This window comes from Podarcis cretensis, assembly GCF_951804945.1.
Source record: "Podarcis cretensis genome assembly, chromosome: 1".
Classification (NCBI taxonomy): domain Eukaryota; kingdom Metazoa; phylum Chordata; class Lepidosauria; order Squamata; family Lacertidae; genus Podarcis; species Podarcis cretensis.
The window spans coordinates 133,714,539-133,739,617 of record NC_137170.1 but is presented as its reverse complement, the minus strand read 5'-3'; the positions used below and the strand labels follow the sequence as shown (position 1 = coordinate 133,739,617).

The 25,079-nt window shown below is 46.4% G+C and overlaps 1 protein-coding gene across 1 annotated transcript in view; it reads left to right on the top strand.

The window, feature by feature from the left end:
- The first annotated feature begins 11,875 nt into the window (after window positions 1-11,875).
- KLF7 (KLF transcription factor 7) overlaps window positions 11,876-25,079 on the top strand; it is a 95,053-nt gene continuing 81,849 nt past the window's right edge. The window contains exons 1-2 of the mRNA XM_079982411.1: window positions 11,876-12,006; window positions 12,458-12,668. Coding sequence (XP_079838537.1) covers window positions 11,990-12,006; window positions 12,458-12,668 — 228 coding nt within the window. The 5' untranslated portion in view covers window positions 11,876-11,989. The remainder of the gene's footprint in view (window positions 12,007-12,457; window positions 12,669-25,079) is intronic.

The following is a 25,079-nucleotide window of genomic DNA, read 5'->3' as shown; positions in this document are numbered from 1 at the left end:
CGGAGCTGACTGTCCATCAGTGGGTTAGTCAAGGACAAATAATAGCGTGAGCTCCAATATATAATGAAAGCTTTTCGATAATAAAACAAAGCACCTTGCTATTATTTTCTCATTGATATCTCATCAAATAGTTCCCTGAACATTAGTCATGGAAGGATTTTGTGATCTTTCAATAGTCTGATCTTAAAGGGCTGTTTTCAACATTACAGCTTTTTTTACCCGTGTTCTTACAAGTCATACCAGGATGAAATCTGAGCTTGGGAAAGATTTATACACACAAGCCACACACAGATATGCTGAGCCAATGCTGGGTTTCTAGCAGAATCATGAATGATTAAGGTGCACAAATGAATTAAGAGTTGCTGCTGAAATGCTCAACCCCCTGCCTTAAGTATCATGGTTGAATTTCAGAATGAATGAATCCCAATCCAAAAATTCAACTCTCTATTCTGAAATCGACCATTTTTTAAAAAGAACAAACCCACTTACATGTGAACTTAAAGAAAAGGCCATTAATTTTATTTTCATGGCAAACCATCTCAGTTACTGTGACATTGCATCCCTTTTTGCACAGAAGCATCTTCATTCTGGTGAGCAAAACAGACAAGTGGTGTCAGTCTTTAGACCTATCTATGTGCCCCCCCCACCACCATTATGCAGTGAGGAGACCAGGGGTGAACCCACTGGTCCATCTCTTTTCCACATGTCTCTCTTTTGGGGGGAGCCCACAGAGTCTTAATAAAATGTACACAAGCATTATATTACACGAGCACTGTCCACTTGCACCCTAGGTACATGAAGGTCAGTGCTATTCTTCTCCTGCCCACACTTGTGCATAGGGAGTGGCGATGGGGAATGGGAGGTCTGCGCATAAGCAGATACATGTGCTCAATGCACAATCTGTTATGTCAGTGTCTTAATAACAACACATGCTTCCTAGAGGTACACACACAGAGAGACTGAATCTCCAATTGTACATCTGTTCTTTCCAACAAATTCTTTCATTTGGAAAAAAAATACACTTTAAATTTCCTTGCACAGAGAGGAAATACGAAGAACTGGCTCTTATTCGATGAAATCCTACAGTCCCCGTGACAGTCATATCCCCCTCAATGAAGAAAATGGTATAAATAGACCTTTCTGTTTACATTGTTTGTGGTAGTTTGTAGAACAGATCAAGGAAAAATAACTTCAAAAACAAGAGAAGATGGTTGTTGTCCTCCAGCAGAAATGATGAAGGCTAGTTCATATGAAAGCTGAATTCTTTTTTTTAAAAAAAAGAATGTTACTAACCCAAATGGCTATGAAAATGGGCTTGAAAATGTACTGACTAATGCCTGGCAAAGAAGGCTCAGAAGCTGGGGACCGGATGAGGGAAGGAAAAAAGGATGGGGGCTTCACATTGCCCTACATTCCTGTTACACAGGCTAGTGGAAGCAGTATAATAAATTACTCAAAACCATATAGACTCACTTTTCCCTATACTTTCCTCGCAAATATTATGTGGGTTGTAAAGTTGGCACAGAATTCAGATCACTATTTGTGCACTAATTTTGATGGTTTTAGTGCAGGGTATGGAGAGTCCGGGATGCGGGTGGCGCTGTGGGTTAAACCACAGAACCTAGGACTTGCCAATCAGATGGTCGGCGGTTCGAATCCCCGTGATGGAGTGAGCTCCTGTTGCTCGGTCCCTGCTCCTGCCAACCTAGCAGTTCGAAAGCACGTCAAAGTGCAAGTAGATAAATAGGTACCGCTTTGGCGGGAAGGTAAACGGTGTTTCCGTGCGCTGCTTAGTCATACTGGCCACATGACCCGGAAGCTGTACGCTGGCTCCCTCGGCCTATAGAGCGAGACGAGTGCCGCAACCCCAGAGTCGGCCATGACTAGACCTAATGGTCAGGGGTCCCTTTACCTTTACCTATGGAGAGTCCAGCGTTAAAGTCACATTAAAAAACAGAAGGAAACGAAGGAAGGTGGGACGGTGGCGTCTAAGCCTAAACTGCCAACGTGTGTATCAAATCTTCCTTCCTTGCTCTCCTCAAAACTCTTCTGTGAGGCACAGGAGCTTTCTGGTGAGATGCTGGGAGCCTGAGCACACACAAGCATATTTCAGTGTGAGACATCTTCCACCTGCAATGTTGAAGAAGGCTGAGGGGTCTAAGCAGATGGGATTTCACCTACAACAGAAGACGAGACAGTTTCATACATCAAAATAAGCATGGCATGGCTTCAGCGCTTCTCTCAAGTTGTACAGCAAAATCAAGTTGATTTCTAAGCAGCCGCCAGTGAGCCAAAACTGAGTCCTGTCATGTCATTAAAGGCTGCCGGCCTGGAACAGAACATCCGGGAGCCTTTGCTGCCTCTGCCGCACACAGAACATTTCCTTATTAAATCTCTGGTATACTCAAAAGTCATCTCTTCAACAGCTTGTTATCAGGAACAGAAGAGAAGAGAAATCCCCAAGGATGTAGAGACAGTTTGGTAACAGACTCTGGCAGATTCCAGGCTGTATTGTTAGAATTTCCTTCATTCATGTTTAGGGCAAAACCCCAACAAGGTTGTCTGAAACCATGTTTCTCAAGAAAACTCTCTAGTCTGATGAGGAACAAAGTGAGTGAGTTTGCATGTCATGCTATGCCAAACCATGGCTTAGCACAAATGTGTGAGCGTGAAGGCTTCCAAAAGAGAATATTGTGGCCACTTAGCTTCTGTGGTCCTGCCGCTGTGAGCTAAACCACGGTTTGGGCTTAGTGTGTTGTCTGAACACGATTTGTCTCCTCCAGACAAACCACAAGCTGTAAGCCATAGACCAAATCTTGGCTATGGCTCATCTAGACTCTCAAGCAAGACAATCTATGAGCCCAGGTTCAGATGACACACTGAGCCAAACCATGGCTTAACTCACAACAGCATAGTAGCAGCAGGACTGGAGGAATAAAATGGCCACAGTCTCCTTGTTGAGTGTCTATTGTTTGGGCTTAGCGTTACTTGTGAACTGGGTAAATGATACAACTTGGAAGTAGGATATCACCTGGAAGATGGCTATGCTAAATGTCCTTGTGGGTGTTCATTTAGGAATGCACAACAAATATAGCCCCCAGTGCACATCTGAATATGTGCACCGACACCGATACAGTATTTTAGTCAGGTGCTTTCGAAGTACACTATCCAGAAAGGCATGTGTCTTTATTTTTAATTACCTACTGATGAAGAACCAAGTCGGAAAATGCAAAAGGGTAAGTAGTTATAATCCAATAAGATATAGACAGCCTAAGATTTGATGTGCAAATGCAGACTTTTAGAAGGCTATAACTATGCATTCAAAAGATAGGGCGACTTCAGAATGTTCTGAGCATGTAAAGGTAAAGGGACCCCTGACCATTAGGTCCAGTCGTGGCCGACTCTGGGGTTGTGGCGCTCATCTCGCTTTATTGGCCGAGGGAGCCAGCATACAGCTTCCGGGTCATGTGGCCAGCATGACTAAGCTGCTTCTGGCGAACCAGAGCAGCGCACGGAAACACCGTTTACCTTCCCGCCTATTTATCTACTTGCACTTTGATGTGCTTTCAAACTGCTAGGTGGGCAGGAGCAGGGACCAAGCAATGGGAGCTCACCCCGTTGCGGGAATTCAAACCACCAACCTTCTGATCGGCAAGCCCTAGGCTCTGTGGTTTAACCCACAGCGCCACCCACGTAGATGATAGCTAAGATACTCAAACTCAGTTTTCAAGATATAACACACACAAAAACAACCACCACCCTTTACAGAAATATTTCAAACTTACATTCATAAGACATTGGCTTCAGTGTCCCTTATGGTAATGGCTGAAAAATGAAGTACTGTATAGTGGTAAAGAATAGCAGTTAATTTCCATGAAAAGGGGGCTTAGGACTACAGTGTAAAAGTAATTTTTGTAAGCGACCTTCATTCTGAAGTGGTCTGCCCATAGAATCATAGAATTGTAGACCTGGAAGGAATCCTGGGGCTCATCTAGGCACAAGATTCCATGTAGCTAACTAAGCCAAAATGCTATCCCTTAGTTGTGTCTGACTTTTTTTGCTGAAACGTGACTGTAGGTTTTAGAAAAATATAGAGACATCGTAATTTGTTGTTGTTGTTTAGTCGTTTAGTCGTGTCCCACTCTTCGTGACCCCATGGACCAGAGAACGCCAGGCACTCCTGTCCTCCACTGCCCCCCGCAGCTTGGTCAGACTCATGCTGGTAACCTCGAAAACACTATCCAACCATCTCGTCCTCTGTCGCCCCCTTCTCCTTGTGCCCTCCATCTTTCCCAACATCAGGGTCTTCTCCAGGGAGTCTTCTCTTCTCATGAGGTGGCCAAAGTACTGGAGCCTCAGCTTCACACATCGTAATAGGCACCCCAAAATATTGACAAGCTTTCTCTCACCCATGGGGTTGGATGAGGCCTCACACCTGCAGTGATGTGGTATAAAGGTAAAGGGACCCCTGACCGTTAGGTCCAGTCGTGACCGACTCTGGGGCTGAGCCGACGTACAGCTTCTGGGTCATGTGGCCGGCATGACTAAGCCGCTTCTGGTGAACCAAAGCAGCGCACGGAAACGCCGTTTACCTTCCCGCAGGAGCGGTACCTATTTATCTACTTGCACTTTGACATGCTTTCGAACTGCTAGGTTGGCAGGAGCAGGGACCGAGCAACGGGAGCTCACCCCGTCGCGGGGATTCGAACCGCCAACCTTCTGATCAGCAAGTCCTAGGCTCTGTGGTTTAACCCACAGCGCCACCACAATATCATAATTGGTAACCCCCAAATAATGCCACCACTGGTAGTACTCGAGGCCCATGCAAACTTGTGTTTTCCTGAATAAAGAAGCAGATACTTTGTCATCTAGATCTACACACACCCTTGAAGGTGGAACAGAATTTAAGCTTACTATACAAATAAATAGGGACGCAGGTGGCGCTGTGGGTTAAAGCCTCAGCGCCTAGGGCTTGCCGATCGAAAGGTTGGCGGTTCGAATCCCTGCGGCGGGGTGCGCTCCCGCTGCTCGGTCCCAGCGCCTGCCAACCTAGCAGTTCGAAAGCACCTCCGGGTGCAAGTAGATAAATAGGGACCGCTTACCAGCGGGAAGGTAAATGGCGTTTCCGTGTGCGGCTCTGGCTCTGGCTCTGGCTCTGGCCAGAGCAGCGATGTCACGCTGGCCACGTGACCCGGAAGTGTCTCCGGACAGCGCTGGCCCCTGGCCTCTTAAGTGAGATGGGCGCACAACCCCAGAGTCTGTCAAGACTGGCCCGTACGGGCAGGGGTACCTTTATACAAATAAATGAATGAATGAAAAATAAGTATATAGGAGAACAGGGAAAGGAACTGCTCCATATATATTTTTGGACACAAGCACAAGGTCAGTCATTTGACCATGGTGACCAGTTTGTGAATCTCATCCTAAACTGGAAAACTCAACTGACTTCACAAGGCCACCATGCCTGTAAGCAGCCATGTGAGTTGGCCCTAGTAGGGTACCAGCCCAAAGCCAAGCATTCTTCCAGGAATATCAGATGTTTGGGAACACTCTCTGAAGCAGAATGCGGAGCTAACATAAATTATTGGCTGTACAAACTACTTTCTGCGGATTGCTACAAGGACAGAAAGGCTTAGCGAGCAAAAGCACGTTTAAAGAGGAATACCTCAGAGACATCCCTTCAATTAAAAAGCGGAAGGTTAAAAATATGGGCCTGCAAGGATTTCCTTGCCCTAGAAAACGAGGTTTCGTGTGGGGCTCCTTTCCCTCTCCCTGTTTAACACCTCAAGTGATGAAATGATAGAAGAAGGCAAATTCCTATGGTGTTTCCCCCCCCTTTCCTGTTTCTTATAAGCTGGGGTGGGTGGGGATGGTTGCTTGTATTTGAAATAGGTTTAAAGAGAGCAAAAGAGCCAAAGAGCTGTTGCAAAAGAGTGTCCAGCACATCAGTAAAAAACCTCAGGGTTAAGGGGAAAGAAGATAGTTTCTCTCAATAAAAAATGTCACTTAGGGAATGTGGGGAAGGGGGTGAGTTTCACAAGAAGGTGAGAGGTTGAGGAGGAAGCTATCAAAACAAGAGGAAATTAGAGGGACTTCAAGGACCTGAAAAAAGGCCTTGGTTCTAGGAAAGGAAATTGTGCCTTTTATTGCACTGTACTGTTTGTGGAGATTTTAGTTGTCTGTTCAGACCAAATCGAAAGAGGTGGAATACCTTCTCCTGGAATAAATAGAGGCTTTGTTAAAGAAAGGAATACATTTCTAAGGCCCGATTCTCATTTCACTTAACAGAATTGTGCATACTTAAGACAGTAGAGATGCGGGTGATGCTGTGGTCTAAACCACTGAGCCTCTTGGGCTTGCTGATCGGAAGGTCAACAGTTCAAATCCCCTCGATGTAGTGAGCTCCCATTGCTCTGTCCCAGCTCCTGCCAACCTAGCAGTTTGAAAGCACACCAGTGAAAGTAGATAAATAGATACCGCTGCGGCAGGAAGGTAAACGGTGTTTCCATGTGCTCTGGCTTCCGTCATGGTGTCCCGTTGTGCCAGAAATTGTTTAGTCATGCTGGCCACATGACCCGGAAAGCTGTCTGTGGACAAATACCGGCTCCCTTGGCCTGAAAAGCGAGATGAGCGAGAAAAGCGTCGTTCGGTCCCAGCGCCTGCCAACCTAGCAGTTCGAAAGCACCCCCGGGTGCAAGTAGATAAATAGGGACTGCTTACCAGCAGGAAGGTAAACGGCGTTCCGTGTGCTGCGTTGGCTCGCCAGATGCAGCTTGTCACGCTGGCCACGTGACCCGGAAGTGTCTGCGGACAGCGCTGGCTCCCGGCCTATAGAGTGAGATGAGCGCACAACCCTAGAGTCTGTCAAGACTGGCCCGTACGGGCAGGGGTACCTTTACCTTTTTATTCATTGCTACTGCTTAGAGGGAAGTGAGGGGCAGAAGGGGCTCGTCAACTTAGGAAGGTAGCCCATCTATGAGAAGGAAAACTCTTGATCCTAAACCTCCACTGCCTTGTGGGACATCTTTGGGGAAAGAAAGGGCTAATCAGTAAATCCTTCACATATCTGGAGTTGAGTCAGTACGACGGTTGGATGGCGTCTTACACGCCTCCTTCTGGCAACTCCTGCAGCCAAGCTGGTTCCAAATGTATTGCTCTCCTTTCTTTTGGACCACATCAGAGAGGCTGATAGCGTTGTTTTGCCTGGGCAGCCCAGACACACTGCCCAGGCTTGTGCCAAGGGGAGGTAACTTTGGCGCTAACACAACGGTTTGACTTCACCCCTAGATGCACACTCCGTTGTCTCTCAAGACAGACGGACGGCAAGAGTGGGAAGCGATGGCAAGGTCAGGGCTGTGTGAACACAAGTGTGGGAATGCTGGATTGGGTCCACCAGTACATCTGCACATCCCCAAACTCTCCACTCCTAATAATCAGCAGGAATACTGTATTCTGTAATATATATATATATATAATATTTATTCAAATTTTGAAAATTACAAAAAGGAACAATAAAAAATAAAAATAAAAAAGACATAAGAAATACAAACAATTAAAAAAACAACAGATCAGATCTTTACATAGCTTTCTTTCTTTTACTTATTTCCTTGACCTCCTCACACCTCCCTTTTTTGTATTCTAGTTCAGTTAGATGTTTCAGCAAATCCTTTCCAGCTTTGTTTTTATCCTAAAATTTATCTTAATATACTGTAATTCTCGTCTTTCACCAATTAATAAATCAATTTTAACCTAATCCTTTATATCATTTCTGCTAAAACCACATTACTTCATTCCAACAACCTTCTAACATTCTTTAATTTTGCAATGTTTCTGTAAATAAACTTTAAATTTTTTCCAATCTTCTTCCACCGACTCTTCACCTTGGTCTCGGATTCTGCCAGTCATTTCCGCCAGTTCCATATAGTCCATCACTTTCATCTGCCATTCTTCCCGGGTGGGTAAATCTTGTGTCTTCCAATACTTCGCGATGAGTATTCTTGCTGCTGTTGTCGCATACATAAAGAAAGTTCTATCCTTCTTTGGCACCAATTGGCCGACCATGCCCAGGAGAAAGGCCAGAAATACTGTATTCTGGAAGCTTTTTCTGCTGCTCTGCTCCACGGGTCAAGCTGCTCATGTTAACAAAGCAGTTGGGCCTGGAAATATACTAGACGTCCGTGCAGGTGACAAGGTGCTAGCACATTAAGATCAGCAGCCGAGGATGCATCTGATCTCCAGCTCAGCCAGCTGATCCCTGGCTCAGCGGGTGTCAAGTCTCCTACCCTGGCTAAACCAAATATATGTGAGTGTAACCTGTCCACTCTGGCTGAACAAACGCTGGCTCAGCAAAGGCTAGTGTAAATCCCCCCCAGGGGTGTTCAGCACCATAATTTCATCCCCCCACTGTATTCTGCTCTGGTCAGACCTCACCTGGAGTACTGTGTCCAGTTCTGGGCACCACAGTTCAAGAAGGACACTGACAAACTGGAACGTGTCCAGAGGAGGGCAACCAAAATGGTCAAAGGCCTGGAAACGATGCCTTATGAGGAACGGCTAAGGGAGCTGGGCATGTTTAGCCTGCAGAAGAGGAGGTTAAGGGGTGATATGATAGCCATGTTCAAATATATAAAAGGATGTCACATAGAGGAGGGAGAAAGGTTGTTTTCTGCTGCTTCAGAGAAGCGGACACGGAGCAATGGTTCTAAACTACAAGAAAGAAGATTCCACCTAAACATTAGGAAGAACTTCCTGACAGTAAGAGCTGTTCGACAGTGGAATTTGCTGCCAAGGAGTGTGGTGGAGTCTCCTTCTTTGGAGGTCTTTGAGCAGAGGCTTGACAACCATATGTCAGGAGTGCTCTGATGGTGTTTCCTGCTTGGCAGGGGGTTGGACTCGATGGCCCTTGTGGTCTCTTCCAACTCTAGGATTCTATGATTCTATGATTCTGCTGTTGCCTGGCCATTGTGCATCTTCCACAGTGGATCTACCATCATCTTGGGCCATGGATGGTGGAGGAAATAATGGTTGCCAACACGTGCGTTAAAATAAAAACACTGGGGCATATTTGGAGGGGGGGAATGCATTCACAATATTTCTAGGTAAAATCAGAACGAGATAAATCTCTGTTTCTCAGAAAAATGTCTTGAGAAATTTTTGCTCAAGCTCTGGAATGGGCTGAAAAAGGTAGGGGAGATTTTTTCAAAACATCCAGCCAGAATTCTGGACTGTGTGCCCCCATTATTCTAGCTCAGAAAACAGTATTCCAAGCCAATCTGTTTGTATGCAAACCCTACTTTGACCAGGAGGTTATGTCTTGTTTATTTAATAAGATATAGATTTTAGACAGCATGTCTTATTAAATGCAGACATCTGCTCTTCCTTCCTTCCTTCCTTCCCAGTGCTGTAGGGACAACTCAACACTACTCTTTCCTTGCTTGTTGACATTCAAAATGATCCTATCCCAAGTCATGAAATGCCTGCTTAATTGAACTTCTTTTCCACCGAATATCCCAGCACTTCGCCAGATATCTGGTGCTCTCCAGATATTTGGGACTACAACTCCCACCAACAGCCTCAACCAGCCCTGCTCCCATTCTTGCAACCTCACTGTGGTTTGCCCTCCCCTGCCCCATCCAAACTGAGAAGCTTAAACCCTCCGCTGGGTGCAGCAAAAACAGCATGCAGCTATTACAACTAGGATGTGCAATTTTCCTTCTCTGCATGGCTGCTGTTTATAATATACACAGGAAAGGGCAGGGCTACTGTTACAAAACACTGTACACTAAGTGGCATCTACAGCAAGTGACAGTCCCCCTCTCCCATCGTCAGAAAAAGCAGAGGGGATGAGGAAAGCCACACATCTGGATTCTGACCAGCCCTGGCTGGAGAGTCTAGCTACTGCCAAGCCTTAAAAACGGACAGAAACAGTGGCGTAGCGTGGGTTGTCAGCACCCGGGGCAAGGCAAGTAATTTGCGTCCCCTAGCCCGTGGATTTGCGTCCCCTAACCCGTGGATTTGCGCCCCCTAACCCTAACCCCCAGATGTTGCGCCCGGTGCGGCCGGCCCCCCCTGCACCCCCCACGCTACGCCACTGGACAGAAAGCACATACTTGTCTGTTTGCCACTCAACGAAATCACATTGCATGCAGCAAATCCGTAGCTCTTCTAAGTGAAACTACCTTTACCACCACTATGAAAAGCTTGGGGAAGATGTGGCCTAAGTGAACCATTTATGGAAAAACTCAGCCTGACTTGCTCACTTAAGCTGCTTTGCGCGAAGAACTTGGTAGGCAACAAAATATGCAAGTGGATGTGCTCTGGCATGAGGCCCCAGTGCTTTCAGATACCCGTAAGGGGTTATCTTCACCCATTTTCACAGATTTTAATCCTCTGCTTTCTTCTCCCTAGTCCAGTATCTGGCTCCCCGACTGCCACAACAGAACATTTCTGACTTTGTTTTCGGTGGCGGGTAGACTTGGAACAGAGGAGTTAAAGTAAAGGTAAAGGTACCCCTGCCCGTACGGGCCAGTCTTGACAGACTCTGGGGTTGTGCGCCCATCTCACTTAAGAGGCCAGGGGCCAGCGCTGTCCGGAGACACTTCCGGGTCACGTGGCCAGCGTGACATCGCTGCTCTGGCGAGCCAGAGCCGCACACGGAAACGCCGTTTACCTTCCCGCCGGTAAGCGGTCCCTATTTATCTACTTGCACCTGGAGGTGCTTTCGGACTGCTAGGTTGGCAGGCGCTGGGACCGAGCAGCGGGAGCGCACCCCGCCGCAGGGATTCGAACCGCCGACCTTTCGATCGGCAAGCCCTAGGCGCTGAGGCTTTAACCCACAGCGCCACCTGCGTCCCCTAACAGAGGAGTTACCCAGGAGTAACTCCGCGACAGCATGCCAGGGACTTGGAAGTGCCAAGAACGCCCAAATTTTGCTAGCGTCTTGCAAGATCTGCAGACGTTGCGGGGGCCTGATCCTGTGCATGCTTACTCGGAAGCCAGTCCCCTCGGAGTTCAACGGGCCTTACTCCCAATTGCCTGTATATAGGACGGCAGACACTTAGAGCGTGTTTTTGTGTGTGTGCGCGGGCGCGCTTTTAAATCGCCGGTCCATGCACGCATTTTGCAGCAAGTGCAATAAAGCGCCCGGAAACTTTCCCGAACGGCGTTCACAGAACAGCACCAACCCCCGGGATAAATACGCTTTCCTCGATCTCCCCCCACCCCCCACCCCATAGGGTTCTGGCTTCTCTTTTTTTTAAGTGGGAAATGGGAAGTAGATCTGAACTTGTGCGCCCCCCCCCCCGCCAATATCTCATTGAAAAACCGGGAAATTCCTGCTTTCTCATTTATTCCCGTTGTGGATCGGATTTTTTTTCCGCTTGGCCATGCAAAATATTTTTTTTTAAAAAATGCTTTCTGGCTGCTGCTGCTGCTGCTGCTGCTGCAATGCAAAGACTCTCTGACCACGGGAGCCCCTTTGCAAACGGGCCGGAGCCCGAGGTCCGCGCGCGGCTTCCCAGGCGCGCTCGCGCTCGCGCTCTCTCTCTCTCTCCTGCAAACTCCGCCGCGCACCAGCCGCTCCGGCTCCTTTATATAGCCCTCTAAAAATAGCTCCCCTTACAGTGCCTTATAAGGCGGACGTCGGAGCCAGCCCTCGGCCCAATCGGCGCGGCTCTTCCGTGCCCGGCCCCGCCTCCGCCGCCTCGCTCCGGGCCCCCATTGGGCGCCAGTGACTTCATGAGCGGCCCTGGCGGCCCGCCTCCCTCTTGCCTTACATGGTCACGCGCTGCCTTAATGGACAGTTTCCTCTCTGAAGATCCCACGGCTGCGCGCAGGGAGGAGGGAGGGAGAGAGAGAGAGAGAGAGAGGAAAGTATGGGAGCGCGCTTGGCTCCAGGAGCGCGCGCGCGCGCGCGCAAGGCGGAAAATGCAACCTCCCCAAAATAAAGAGCCAAGATTGCATTCAGCAGCGAGCAGCAATGCAGAAATAGATGGCAGTCTCGTGTCAGTGAGTTTGCATCCCCACCCCACCCCCCTTCCCCGCCGGTGCAAGAGCTGGAGTCAGCAACAGAGCCCCGGAAGGCAATTGCTTTTTTACTACAAGTGGAGAAGAAGTGTGTCCCTCTCCTCCTCCTCCTCCTCTCTGGCTGCCTGGCTGACGGCTTGCACTGTACACGTTCGGGAGCATTTATCCCTTCTCTCTCTCTTTCTCCCTCTCTCTCTCTCTCTGGGTCGTTGATGGGTCTCCTCCCTCCCCCCGCTTTCCTCCGCTCCTGTTCCTGCTTTGGGTCCGTCCCTGAAAGTGTGACTACAAACAGCATATGCATATATATAGCAAACAAAAGCAAAACAGAGGACAAGGACAGCTGGATTGATTGCTCTTAACGGTCCTTCTCCCCCCCCCCCTTCTCCTCCTCCTCCTCCTCCTCCTCTTCCCCCTTTCCCTTTTTAATGAACAGAACTAAAAGCCCACCGCAAAATTGCAAACACAAACCTAAAAGGAAAGGGTCGGGGTTTGTTGTTTTCAGCAGAAGCAGAAGCAGCAGCAGCAGCAGCAGGAACAGCAACATGGATGTTTTGGCTAGTTATAGTATATTCCAGGAACTGCAGCTGGTCCACGACACCGGTTACTTCTCGGCTTTGCCATCCTTGGAAGAGAACTGGCAGCAGGTGAACCATTTACGTTACTCCTGTGAAATCTCTTAAATGCAGGCGCTGGTGAATCAGAGCGGCTTTTCTGATTTTGTTTCTCGTTTTTTGTGATCTTGTCGTCCCCCCCTTTAAAAAGTAATCAACACTGTCATAAATGTTATCAATAGCCATGCAGTCCTGTTGAAAGCTGCTTGCATTAAATCCTAGATCATATAGTAATCAGGGAACATCTGAGGTCTGGTGTTCTTTTGAGTGTGTTTTTTCATATTACATTGTGGTTCTGTTAATTTTTTCAAAATAAAAAAGTTGCTTCTCCTTTCATTGCTGTTCCCTTTAAAATAAAACGGGGGGGGGGGATTGCTTTCAACCAGTGTTAACAACTAACAGCTGGTGGAAGCTGAATAGATTTTTCAGATTTTTTGCAAGGTAATTGGTGTGTCGGGCCGGCAAGTCAGTTCCTTTATTGGAGAGACTTGATTGCAGAAGCCAAGGCACACACTGCAATAATTTTAAAAAAAAGAAAATCCTTTGTGTTACTTCGCTTCCATTAAAAAAGAAAGCTTGTTTTCGCTTAGAACAATGACACTTCAAGCACATGCAGAAGAGAGTTTAGACAGCAAAGGGGTTTAGAAATACAACCAGAGATGGAAATTGGGTAATGAGGTTAAACCGAACTGATTGACAATACGGTGGAGAGATGGGGAATCCAGAGAGAGATAGCGGACTGGGTGTGAAATCTCTGATTAGCCTAAATATGTACAAAGATGGGGAGAGGAAATGAATAGAAGATCGTTCGATGCAGCTGGAAGGGTTTTTTTCATTAGGGCAAAATATTACCTAAAGTCGTGCTGCTATGAGTTGCCCTTCTGGGTTTGGTTACAAGTCTAAGATTATTTAGCCATTGTACAAACTACTGTGTCTTCATTGGGGGGGGGGGGAGCCTGGCCTGTGTAGTTTAGGAGATAGATGTAGCTGAAGAAGCATGTGGCTGCAAATGTAACTTGCATACTGCACTCCCCCCCCCCCATGACAGCTGTAGGGTGAGTGAGATAATGAGGTGCCGGATTTTATCTTCCAGTTGTCCAAATGATATTGATTAGCATGATTCTACAATGTACTTTTAAAGGTGTGTTTTGTGTGTGTTTAAGGAGACTGCACATGTGCTCTAGCTGTCTGCATCTATTGTTGGATATTATTGCCGTGGAATTGTTAACCACTTTGATAGTTGACCGGCATTATTGTAGGGGTTTCTCAGCCTTGAGTTCCTGCTTTCTTTGGGGAAAGGTTTCTGGCAGGCAACAGGGGACAGTTCAGGTCTGCTTTATTCTTAAAGGAAGAGCAGCCTTTTGTTTGCCTGCTTGCTAGGCATAGTCACTGATGAGTCACATCTGGTTTTCTCCATGTTTCTCCTTTAAGGGACTGATTCAGTTGGAGAGGCGAATAATGCCCCACTTAACAGTTCTTCCAGTTTGCTTCCAACAGCAGTGCCCTTGCTGTTGAATCAGTTGCATATTAATAACAGTCTAGACAGTTCAATGCGAGATAATCTGTTGACATAGCCAGCATGCCTCAGGCAGATACTGTATGCTACACTTTGTGAGGTTGTCCAAACGCTGAAAGGAAGCTGACTCTTTTCTGCCACACGACTGCCAAATGCTACATTTAAAGGAGCAAGGCTTGTTCTTTGTATTTTAAGAACTCAGGTGTTTGACCTACATCCTTTAGTCCATCTTTGTTTCATAATCACACGAACCTTTCAATCAAACCATTTTTGTTTCTTACATGAGCTCATCGCGCTGTAGAGTATTCTTTTGAGTTTTCCAAGTGCCCCATGTACATTATCTCATTAAATGTCATGGAAAGAAAAAGAACCCGAGAGGCAGGGCCAGTGCACAATATGGTGTGTCTTGGGAGGGAGGCAAGTTAGAGAATCGTGGCTTCTCTAAAGCCTCAGTAATGCTGAAGTGAGATTCGAATTTGGGACACCGCATTTCATTCCATTGAACATGTAGTCCCAGGTACGTCTACTTAGAAGTAAGTTGCATTGAATTCAGTGAGGTGTTCTCCCAGGTAAGTGGGTACTGGATTGTAGCCAAAGGCACTAAAAATGCAAAATAGGATGGGTACAGGGTAAATGGAACAGTGATTCAGCTACACAGAAATAATTTGTAGACATTGGTGCCATGGTGGTAGGATTTGGGGGGTGGGGTGGCAGATGTCCAGCGGCCCTTTCAGCAGCCTAAGCAGGGGACACCCCTCTCCACTGCAGCAGGTCAGGCTTCTTATCACATTTTGTAGTAAGTGAGCATTATCATCTAAAGAAGAGGGAGACATGAGGCAAGCCTGCCCACAGCCTGAGATCACCAAATGGACCCATTCTTCTCTAGGCACATGCTTTGCTTTCTCACTTCCCCCCAGGCACCACGATTTCCAGACATGTGTCCACAAAAATCACGACAAACAAGTTTCTAAGATTTTTTTAACAGAGCAGGGCTATCGGCCATCAACGACTCACTGCAAATTATGGACTCTTAGCTAATATCTCTTAGTAGGGTGACTTGTATGAATCTGTTCTTCTGTGTGTGGGGGGGTTGGTGGGTGGAGAGCTTGAATGTTATTGTTCTGTATAATACCAGTAAAAGATAAATAAACAGTTTGAAAAAGATAATTATAGCTTTGTTTTTCAAGGGAGCGCCGCCGTGGAATCCTCATATGCTTATGAAAACTGGGTTTTGGGGGGTTGGAGTGCAGCAAAATTGCCACAGTTGCTTTCAGTTTTACTGAAATTTATTCTAGGACAACCCTTATTCATTTTATATCTCTGTGCTTCTGGCCCACCCTTTCTCCCAGTGGGTTGCCCAGGGCAGCTAACAATGCAGTAGAAAACCCCAACATTCAATAAAACTACCTTGGTGGGAGGTGACAGAGGGGGGGGGGAGGAGAGAAGCAGGTGGGGGCGGGTCTCTGCTTCCTTTTCCCTTCCTGCTGTCCTCAGCATGGCCAGATCTCAGCAGCGTTTGAGGATGGTCCTCCAGGGACTAGAATCACAGCATTCGTCCTCTACCACTCTATTCAGAAGTGAGCCCTATGGACTCGCAGGTATATGGGTCTAGGATTGCAGTTCAAGTGATGTTTGCAATTGATTCCAGACATGGATTCCCAAAGCGCAACTCTTTCAAAAAAAATCCCCCACCATCCTTGGTTTGGTCCACTCCTTCCATCTTGGAGTTCCTAAATGGTGGAAGGTTACAGTTCTGTTATTGAAGGGCTGTGGTTTTTTATTCAGCTGTACGAAGCTTCTTGCTAAAATGAAATCTTCAATCTTCAGCAGGTAATAGAACGAGGGAAGACTCTGGTTTGAACCTTAAGGTCTTAAAATCAAAAGAAGAGCATGGATCAGGCCAGATGCCCATCTGATCCAGCATCCAGCTGATAGGCAGTTCTTAGGCAAGCCACAGCTTCTGTCTGCAACATGGACATGGAAACATGAAGTCCAATTACAGAGATGTTGTAAGGATGACTGAGAGTGTGCATGAAATTGCTTCTAGACTACCCAGGAAAAGCACTGTGTAAATACTAAAGGCACACTCTTGGCAAAGGTGAAGTTGAGAACTTGCTTAAATCTCTCCCACTGAAATCCATGGGACTTCAAAATACTTACATCTGTGTAAGTTTCATTCAGTAAAATATGCTTAGAGGTGCAGCTTTTGTGCCCCAGTAGACATTTGGTTGTGATTGACAGCTGTGGAGAACTGTATCTTTCTTCTGTCTCTCTGCTTGCCTGCCTACTGCTTTGCAGCAACTTTGTGAATACAGAACAGAAAAAGTTGCATGTAGTGTCATAAGTCAAGTGTCATAACCTAAAACCCCTATAGTACTGTGTCTGCAGCAATAACCCAAGACAGTTGCTAAATAATCACTGGCTGTCACCCATCCTCCTTTCTGACACACACACACACACTGCCGCTCCCTGTAGCTGAAGGAAGAGGAAGTTCTTAGGTCTCTGCTTCTGAGAATGTACAGTAGTTGCATGGAAAGTTACAATGAGGCAATTTCTGAATAACTTGTTAAATGTGGAGCAGGCAGACTCCTTTCGGTGGAAGAGAATTGATGTCCATTGCACGCTGGTTTTAAGCCAAATTACTTTGGCAGGGGCTATTGGTGCATACCTGATAGCAAAAGGTGCGACATAGATTGGACTGGTGGATTTATTTCAGTAGGATTTGGCAGAGCAGAATTCCTTATGGAGTGGAATGAAAAATGTGAATTCTTAGCCCTTGCAGAGTGAGCAAGTTTGGGGGTTTGGTTGTCGGAAGGATCATTTCGGCCATTTCCAAATGCTCAAGGAGCCAGAGTAAGAGATTAGAGTAGCCCCTCTGACTTTGGCTGGGAAGAGCTAAGTTTAAATAGAAGAGCTTTGCTGGTTCAGGTCAGAGACCTCTGGGAAGCCCACAATCCAGATTCTAGACCCAAACCCAATAGTTCTCAAGTCTCTCCTCTTGGTTGCTCTGAGCAGGTCATATTCTATCTCCGCCCACCCACCTCGCCACCTTAGTCTGTCTGTCCTCAGATTAGATTTGTTGAAAAGAGCCAGAATCCTTGTTCGTGCAGATGTTCCCAAGGCAGATTGTCAAAGTCTTGTGCAAGACTGAAGCATCTCATTGCAACAGAAACAAGAGTGGGGCAAAGAGCAAATGGCTGTGTTGGACAGGATACTCGGCTCAAATGTTATCTCTCGAATGAAATTAAATATAGACTTCTAAGATCTTGAATGAACCTACGTAATATTTCACGGACAGGAAACAGCTTGTTATCTGCAGCTATCCTGTGGCTGTGTGTTCTGTTGGGTTCTCCACATGCCTTGATCATGCTTTTTAAAATTGGTTGGTGGTTTCAGAAAGTAAGCTTGGAATGTTTATAAAAGAGCATGTGTGTATGTGTGAACTTTTGGCTGGAGTGTGAGATTGTTGCCTGTGATGTGGAATAATATGTTGGGTGCAGCTTACAATTTGTTCATTTAAATTCCTTATTTGCTCCAACTCCTGGTCTCAGCGCAGATCTTTAATAGCTCCGTGATGTGGGTGAGACTCACAGCACAACACCTGAAAATTGGTTGCATTGGTTATATCATTGATCTGCTATCTGTTTAATGATCGGCTCATCTCCCACTAGCAAGCCCCTCGACTTTAATTTTAATGACACGTGTGCGTCCTATGTCTACAGACACTTATCGGTGTTTAGGATCCTTGCTCATAGAATCATAGGATTGGAAGGGACCCTGAGGATCCTCTAGTCCAGTGTTTCCCAACCTTGGGTCTCCAGCTGCTGTTGGACTACAATTCCCATCATCCCTGACCATTGGTCTTGCTAGCAAGGGATGATGGGAGTTGTAGTCCAAAAACAGCTGGAGACCCAAGGTTGGGAAACACTGCTCTAATCTAACCCCTTGCAATGCAAGAAACTCCATTAAATCAGCCATGGCAGATGGCCATTCACCCTCTGCTTAAGAACCTCCAGTGAAGGAGAATCCACCACCTTTTAAGGGAGTCCCTTCCACTGTTTTACTGTCCGAAAGTCCTTCCTGATGTTTAGTTGGAACCTCCTGCCTTGCAACTTGAAGCCATTGGTTCGGGTTCTGCCCTCCAGAGCAGGAGAAAACAAGCTTGCTCCATCTTCCATACGACAGCCCTTTAGATACTTGAAGATGGCTATCGTATCTCCTCTCGAGGATGTTTGAAACAATACCGTTCTTCCTGTTCTGCACTGTTATGTTTGGTATGTTCTGAAAGGGTGGAAAGAGGATCTCTTGTAATAATGGAATTTCACAAACACAAGAGATGGCTTTTGCACAGCAGCCTTCCCTCCCTCCCCTTTCAGGCATGCAAAGGATAACCAGATATAACCTGCATGCTACACATGGGAGGGACGCGGGTGGCGCTGTGGGTAAAAGCCTCAGCGCCTAGGGCTTGCCGATCAAAAGGTTGGCGGTTCGAATCCCCGAGGCGGGGTGCGCTCCCGCTGCTCGGTCCCAGCGCCTGCCAACCTAGCAGTTCGAAAGCACCCCCGGGTGCAAGTAGATAAATAGGGACCACTTACTGGTGGGAAGGTAAACGGCGTTTCCGTGTGCTGCGCTAGCTCGCCAGATGCAGCTTTGTCATGCTGGCCATGTGACCCGGAAGTGTCTCCGGACAGCGCTGGCCCCCGGCCTCTTGAGTGAGATGGGCACACAACCCCAGAGTCTGTCAAGACTGGCCCGTACGGGCAGGGGTACCTTTACCTTTTACACATGGGAACATACTGTTTCTCTGCTCCTTGACACTTTGGTGAGTGGCAGTTGGTCATGCTTACTCCAATGGGCAGCAGCTGTAAGGTCTTTCCCTGTCCCTGCTACCTGAGAGCCTTTCAGCTGGTGAGGCCAGGGATTGATTCTGGAACCTTTTCACATTCAAAGCGTGTGTTCTGTCACTGAGCCAGGTTCATACGATGGGGCATCAGTGCTCTGTGTCCCTCACCAGGCTGAGCAGGAACAGAATAAATCATGCAAAACAATCCCAATATATGCTCATTTGCTGCCTGCATATTTTACACAGGTTACTGAATTCCAAATTCAGCTTCTCTTGGCACAGAATTTTGGCAGTACTGGTGTGCAACTGCAGGTTTGTCTGTTTGTTTTCCTCCTGGGGTCAGAGGGTAAGTTTAATGCACAATTATGTGGTTCCAGTGGACACTTGGCAACAATTTTGCACCATGTGCAAATGGGCAGCTACATGCCTTGCATAATACAGGTATTTGCGGTGTATCTTGCAACTTGCTGCAGCCATAGTTATGTGCATTATTCTACATGGCATGATGACTCATAGAATCATAGAATCATAGAGTTGGAAGAGACCACAAGGGCCATCAAGTCCAACCCCCTGCCAAGCAGGAAACACCATCAGAGCACTCCTGACATATGGTTGTCAAGCCTCTGCTTAAAGACCTCCAAAGAAGGAGACTCCACCACACTCCTTGGCAGCAAATTCCACTGTCAAACAGCTCTTACTGTCAGGAAGTTCTTCCTAATGTTTAGGTGGAATCTTTTTTCTTGTTGTTTGGAACCATTGCTCCGTGTCCGCTTCTCTGGAGCAGCAGAAAACAACCTTTCTCCCTCCTCTATGTGACATCCTTTTATATATTTGAACATGGCTATCATATCACCCCTTAACCTCCTCTTCTCCAGGCTAAACATGCCCAGCTCCCTTAGCCGTTCCTCATAAGGCATCGTTTCCAGGCCTTTGACCATTTTGGTTGCCCTCCTCTGGACACGTTCCAGTTTGTCAGTGTCCTTCTTGAACTGTGGTGCCCAGAACTGGACACAGTACTCCAGGTGAGGTCTGACCAGAGCAGACTACAGTGGCACTATTACTTCCCTTGATCTAGATGCTATACTCCTATTGATGCAGCCCAGAATTGCATTGGCTTTTTTAGCTGCCGCGTCACACTGTTGGCTCATGTCAAGTTTGTGGTCAACCAAGACTCCTAGATCCTTTTCACATGTACTGCTCTCAAGCCAGGTGTCACCCATCTTGTATTTGTGCCTCTCATTTTTTTTTTGCCCAAGTGCAATACTTTACATTTCTCCCTGTTAAAATTCATCTTGTTTGTTTTGGCCCAGTTCTCTAATCTGTCAAGGTTGTCAAGCACTGATCCCCTGTGAGATGTGCAAGTGGTCAAAAACAGAAAAAAGTGGATACAATGTGCACATTATAGGGAACATCAGGATGTGCACAGTTAGTAATACAGGTGTGTAAGTGAAAATTTCTGGATGTGTGAAAAGACTCTCTGTGTTGAGAAGCACATTGGGCTGGCTTGAGGTGGCATGATCTTTCCTTGGGTCTCTTCAAAACCACTGGACCTCCAGCATGAGGAATGAGGTACGGTATGAATGGACCAAGCTAATTCCAGGTTGTTGCTGCTCTTAAGGCAGATGATTTTTCAGACATTGTGCTGGAAGGCCTGTTAAGTAAAAAAATGTTTGTTGGAAGGGAGGAGAGACCCTTTGCATTGGCCAGGCTTAGTTTTGATTTGTATGTGTTAGGCCAGGAATGGTTGGACCTGTGTATCTTTCAGATCTTACTGTACTACAGTCACCCTGGCGAGTATTCAGGAGTGATGAGGGATGCAGTCCAGTGGCTCCTGGAGGACCAAAGGTTTCCTAGCCCATGGATGGACCTTCATTTTAGAGAGTTATCTCCTGATTGTTTCTGTTTTTATGCACACACATTTCCCAAATAACTAGGTGTATGTCAAGTTAGCTAAGCGCTGACTTCATTCACATGACAGTACTTTTGCAGAGCTCTCCCTGAGTTCAGTGAGGCTTGCTTGAGAAAACGTCACGCTGAATTGCGTTGGTGGTTTTTTGTTTAAAATGGTCTGCTTAGTAGGTTCTCTGTGTTAACCAAAAACAACGTGAGGATCATCCTATCTACACACACTGGGCCATATTAACACACTCTCTTTGGCAATGCACACTCACTTAGGGGAAGGGAGAGAGAGAGAGGTCAAGAAAGAGCCTCTGTTCTACCTTACCTTCAGAAGGCTAACCTTGCCCTTTGAAACAAGAAATCTCAAAATATGCTTTTTCATGCAGGCTGCAGGTTCTAAGCACATTTCCTTGAACACAAGCCTTATTGAGCACAGTGGGATTTGCTTCTGAGTTAAGGTGCAGAGGTTTTTTTCCTGTCAGTCCTATTGGCTATTTGGAGTGGCAGTCATAGTTTTAGGGCAGCTCGTATTTCCCCCTCTTGAGATGTTGCTGTAAAGTGACGAGAGAGGCTGTGAGGTCGTCTGGGGCTATGGAAGTATTACAATGGCAGGACTAATCTAGCACAACTCTGTTAGCCATTAAGCTGACTTATATTTGGCAGACGGGGCCATTTTGCTGGCCGGTCGAAAATTTTCCGCTGCTACTGGAAAGGAATAAATCACGTGGCGGAACATTCCTTCCTTCATGCCATTCCCCATTGTTCTAGAATAATGGCATACTTGGCCACTCCATAAACCAAACTCATCTCCTTTAATATTGCTATTTCATCTTGGTTCCAGTCACAGCAAAACACATTTCTAAGTGCTTATTGTATATCATGCCCCGCGAGAATAGCTTGCAGAAAGAGTTGACTTCCAAGAACAAGCAGCCACCTGTGAGCTACGGAGGATTGGAAATGGCTGCTGAATAAGCTAAAACACTTCCTGTCGCACTTGCACACAATGCAGGATGTAAAGTAAAAGGGTTTAAGGTGATTTGTCTTTGACGTGTTTTGGCTGCAGAAACCCTGGTTACAAATTATGGTTTCTCTGCGTTACAAGTCTCCAGGCCACCATGAGGACACAAAGGATGCAATTCCATGCACTAACCAAGCTATGGATTACTGAAATACATTTGCTAAAAGACCTGTGGGAGAATCTTCCACGTGAGCCTGCTTGAACTGTGGGATCCACAGGAGGGGGCTTGTTGTGCACCATTCAATCTTTTTAGAAATCTTATTAGATCTTGTAGATCAGAGCTGGGTGAAAGGTAGGTCAGGATGTACTGGTAGATCTCTTGGTTGTTTGCAGTAGATCACTAAGGGTTTCTGCCTCCCAATGATTTAACAGTGCCAAGTAAAATTGCAAGAAAGGAAAAAGAAAGCAATGCTGGCCTTGTGGGAATTACTTTCTTGACTCTGTGGTCTTCTCCAGTGAAATATGAATATTAGTTGGTTGCCTTTGACTAGGTCTCTCTGCAGGTCTGCTCGCCTGTTTCAGGATTTGTGTTCAAACTGTAAATTTGAAGTAACTAAACTATGGATTTGTATTTGTATATGTTTATTGGACAAAGAAGATTGTCAGCTCAGGGGCAGTGTTAGAAACTCAGACATCAAATGGCTCTTTAAACCAAGGTTACAGTGGCCAAAATGGAATGTCTAGTTGCCATTGTCTAGTTGTATGGAAGTGAGAGCTGGATGGAAGAAAGCTGATCACCAAAGAATTGATGCTTTTGAATTATGGTCCTGGATGAGACTCTTGAGAGTCCCATGGACTGCAAGAAGATCAAACCTCTCCATTCTGAAGGAAATCAGCCCTGAGTGGTCACTGGAAGGACAGATCCTGAAGCTGAGGCTCCAATACTTTGGCCAGCTCAAGAGAAGAGAAGACTCCCTGGAAAAGACCCTGAAGTTGGGAAAGATGGAGGGCACAAGGAGAAGGGGAACAACAGAGGACGAGATGGTGGGACAGTGTCCTCGAAGCTAGCAGCATGAGTTTGACCAAACTGCGTGAGGCAGTGGAAGACAGGAGTGCCTGGCATGCTCTGGTCTATGGGGTCACGAAGAGTCGGACACGACTAAACGACTAAACAACAAGGTGCCATTTTGGGGCCAGACAGCTCTAAAGTCTTATTTTTCAGATCACAGACTGGCTGTGATTGATTATCAGTTGAACGTTTGGCTAGTTCAGATGACAGCCTTGAGCTAAGTGAAGAGCTTTGAGGAGAAAAGTCACTTGATCCAGGGGCAGTCTACATATATTCTGACCTTTTCTTAAGGGTGATACAGACCATTCATAATGTAGGGATATCCTTCACAACTGTGGGCAGGGCAGTGGGGTGGGCAAAGCGATGGCAAGCTCCAACCATTGACTATTAACGTCATTCACTGCTCCTGCTCAGGCTGCACAGAAAAAGCATCCTGTCTTCCACTGCCTCACGCAGTTTGGTCAGACTCATGTTTGTAGCTTCGAGAACATTGTCCAACTATCTTGTCCTCTGTCATCCCCTTCTCCTTGTGCCCTCCATCATTCCCAACATCAGGGTCTTTTCCAGGGAGTCTTCTCTTCTCATGAGGTGGCCAAAGTATTGGAGCCTCAGCTTCAGGATCTGTCCTTCCAGTGAGCACTCAGGGCTGATTTCCTTCAGAATGGAGAGGTTTGATCTTCTTGCAGTCCATGGGACTCTCAAGAGTCTCCTCCAGCACCATAATTCAAGTGGCTTATAGTCAAGTGAAAAATGCGCCTGGCCACCTGGCTAATTTCGAACACTCTTCAGGGGGTGCAGGCAATATTTTGCATCTTCCTCTGGTCAGTGGATATTGGGAGTTCTATGAGAAACACTAAGTCTGTGGTGTCATGTTCAGGACAGAGCCTCCTCAGTGTTGGTGCTGTACTTACAAAGTTGCCACCCAGGTGAGTTTGCTCAGGCTCACCTGGGGCCCACCCTATTCCCCCTGACTGTAATTTGTGTTAATTGTTTTTAATTTCTGACTTTTAAATTGTACCCTGCTCTGGGGCTTGCTGGTGAAGGGTGGAAACAAAATTAAAAAATTCCTTCCAGTAGCACCTTAAAGACCAACTAAGTTAGTTCTTGGTATGACCTTTCGTGTGCATGCAAAGCATATACCAAGAACTAACTTAGTTGGTCTTTAAGGTGCTACTGGAAGGAATTTTTTTATTTTGTTTTGACTATGGCAGACCAACACGGCTACCTATCTGTAACTGGTGAAGGGTGGGTTATACATTTGATTATGATAATACTCCTGATTAATTTGAAATGCAAAAAAACCTGCCATATATTCTCTGTTTGTTATGTTTCTTTGTTCCTGGTTTTTTAATTAGAATGATGAGCTAATGTGTTTTAACTTAAATAATAAATATATACAAAAATTCAACAGGTAGGATATTGGACTTGCGCAACAAATGTCAGCATGGCCTCTAGCAAAACATCCTATATTGGTGTTTCCAGGCATGCAGGGATTGCTTTGTTGTTCAGCTTTTGTCAGGATTTCATGCATCTTCCCTTGAGGCAAAGTTTCTGCTGCTAGAAAATCACGTTCTTCCTGTATTCAAACCTCAACGTTTTTTGTCACTGTTAAAAGTGTGATTCCTCCCTTCTTTCCTCCAGAGCAATAATTCAGAGCTTTGGCAGAATGTGGGAATTATTGTACAGTTATAGCACATTTTTTGCCGTTCGCTTTACCTGAGTGTCACATTTTAAATAGGTTTAATTATGACTACAGCATAGCCAGGGACTGCTTTTATTGTGCATCGTGATTATGTTACCCATGCCACCTTTCTGGGCTTGCCTTTCCTGAAATTGTGGGACAGCTCCCACTCGGCAAACTGCAGGCATTGCAAAAAAGGCTTTTACCTGGAGTGGGAGAGGATCTCTCAGATGGAGGAGGTGCGATCTTCTCCTGTCTTGCTCCTTCTCTGCCTCGCAAATTGTACATGACTGCTTGGTTTGCGTTTGCTGAGTGTAAACAAGTAGGTGGAATTGATTTAACCTCAGTAGCTAAAAGTGGCAGAAATGGAGGGGCGTTGGGCCAAGGTGGTTAATGATGTATGGCAAGCGGTTAAATGCATGCCAGTTCCTAGGGCTGGTGGCGATGGCAGAAGCAAGTTTGCCGGCATTGGCAAGTC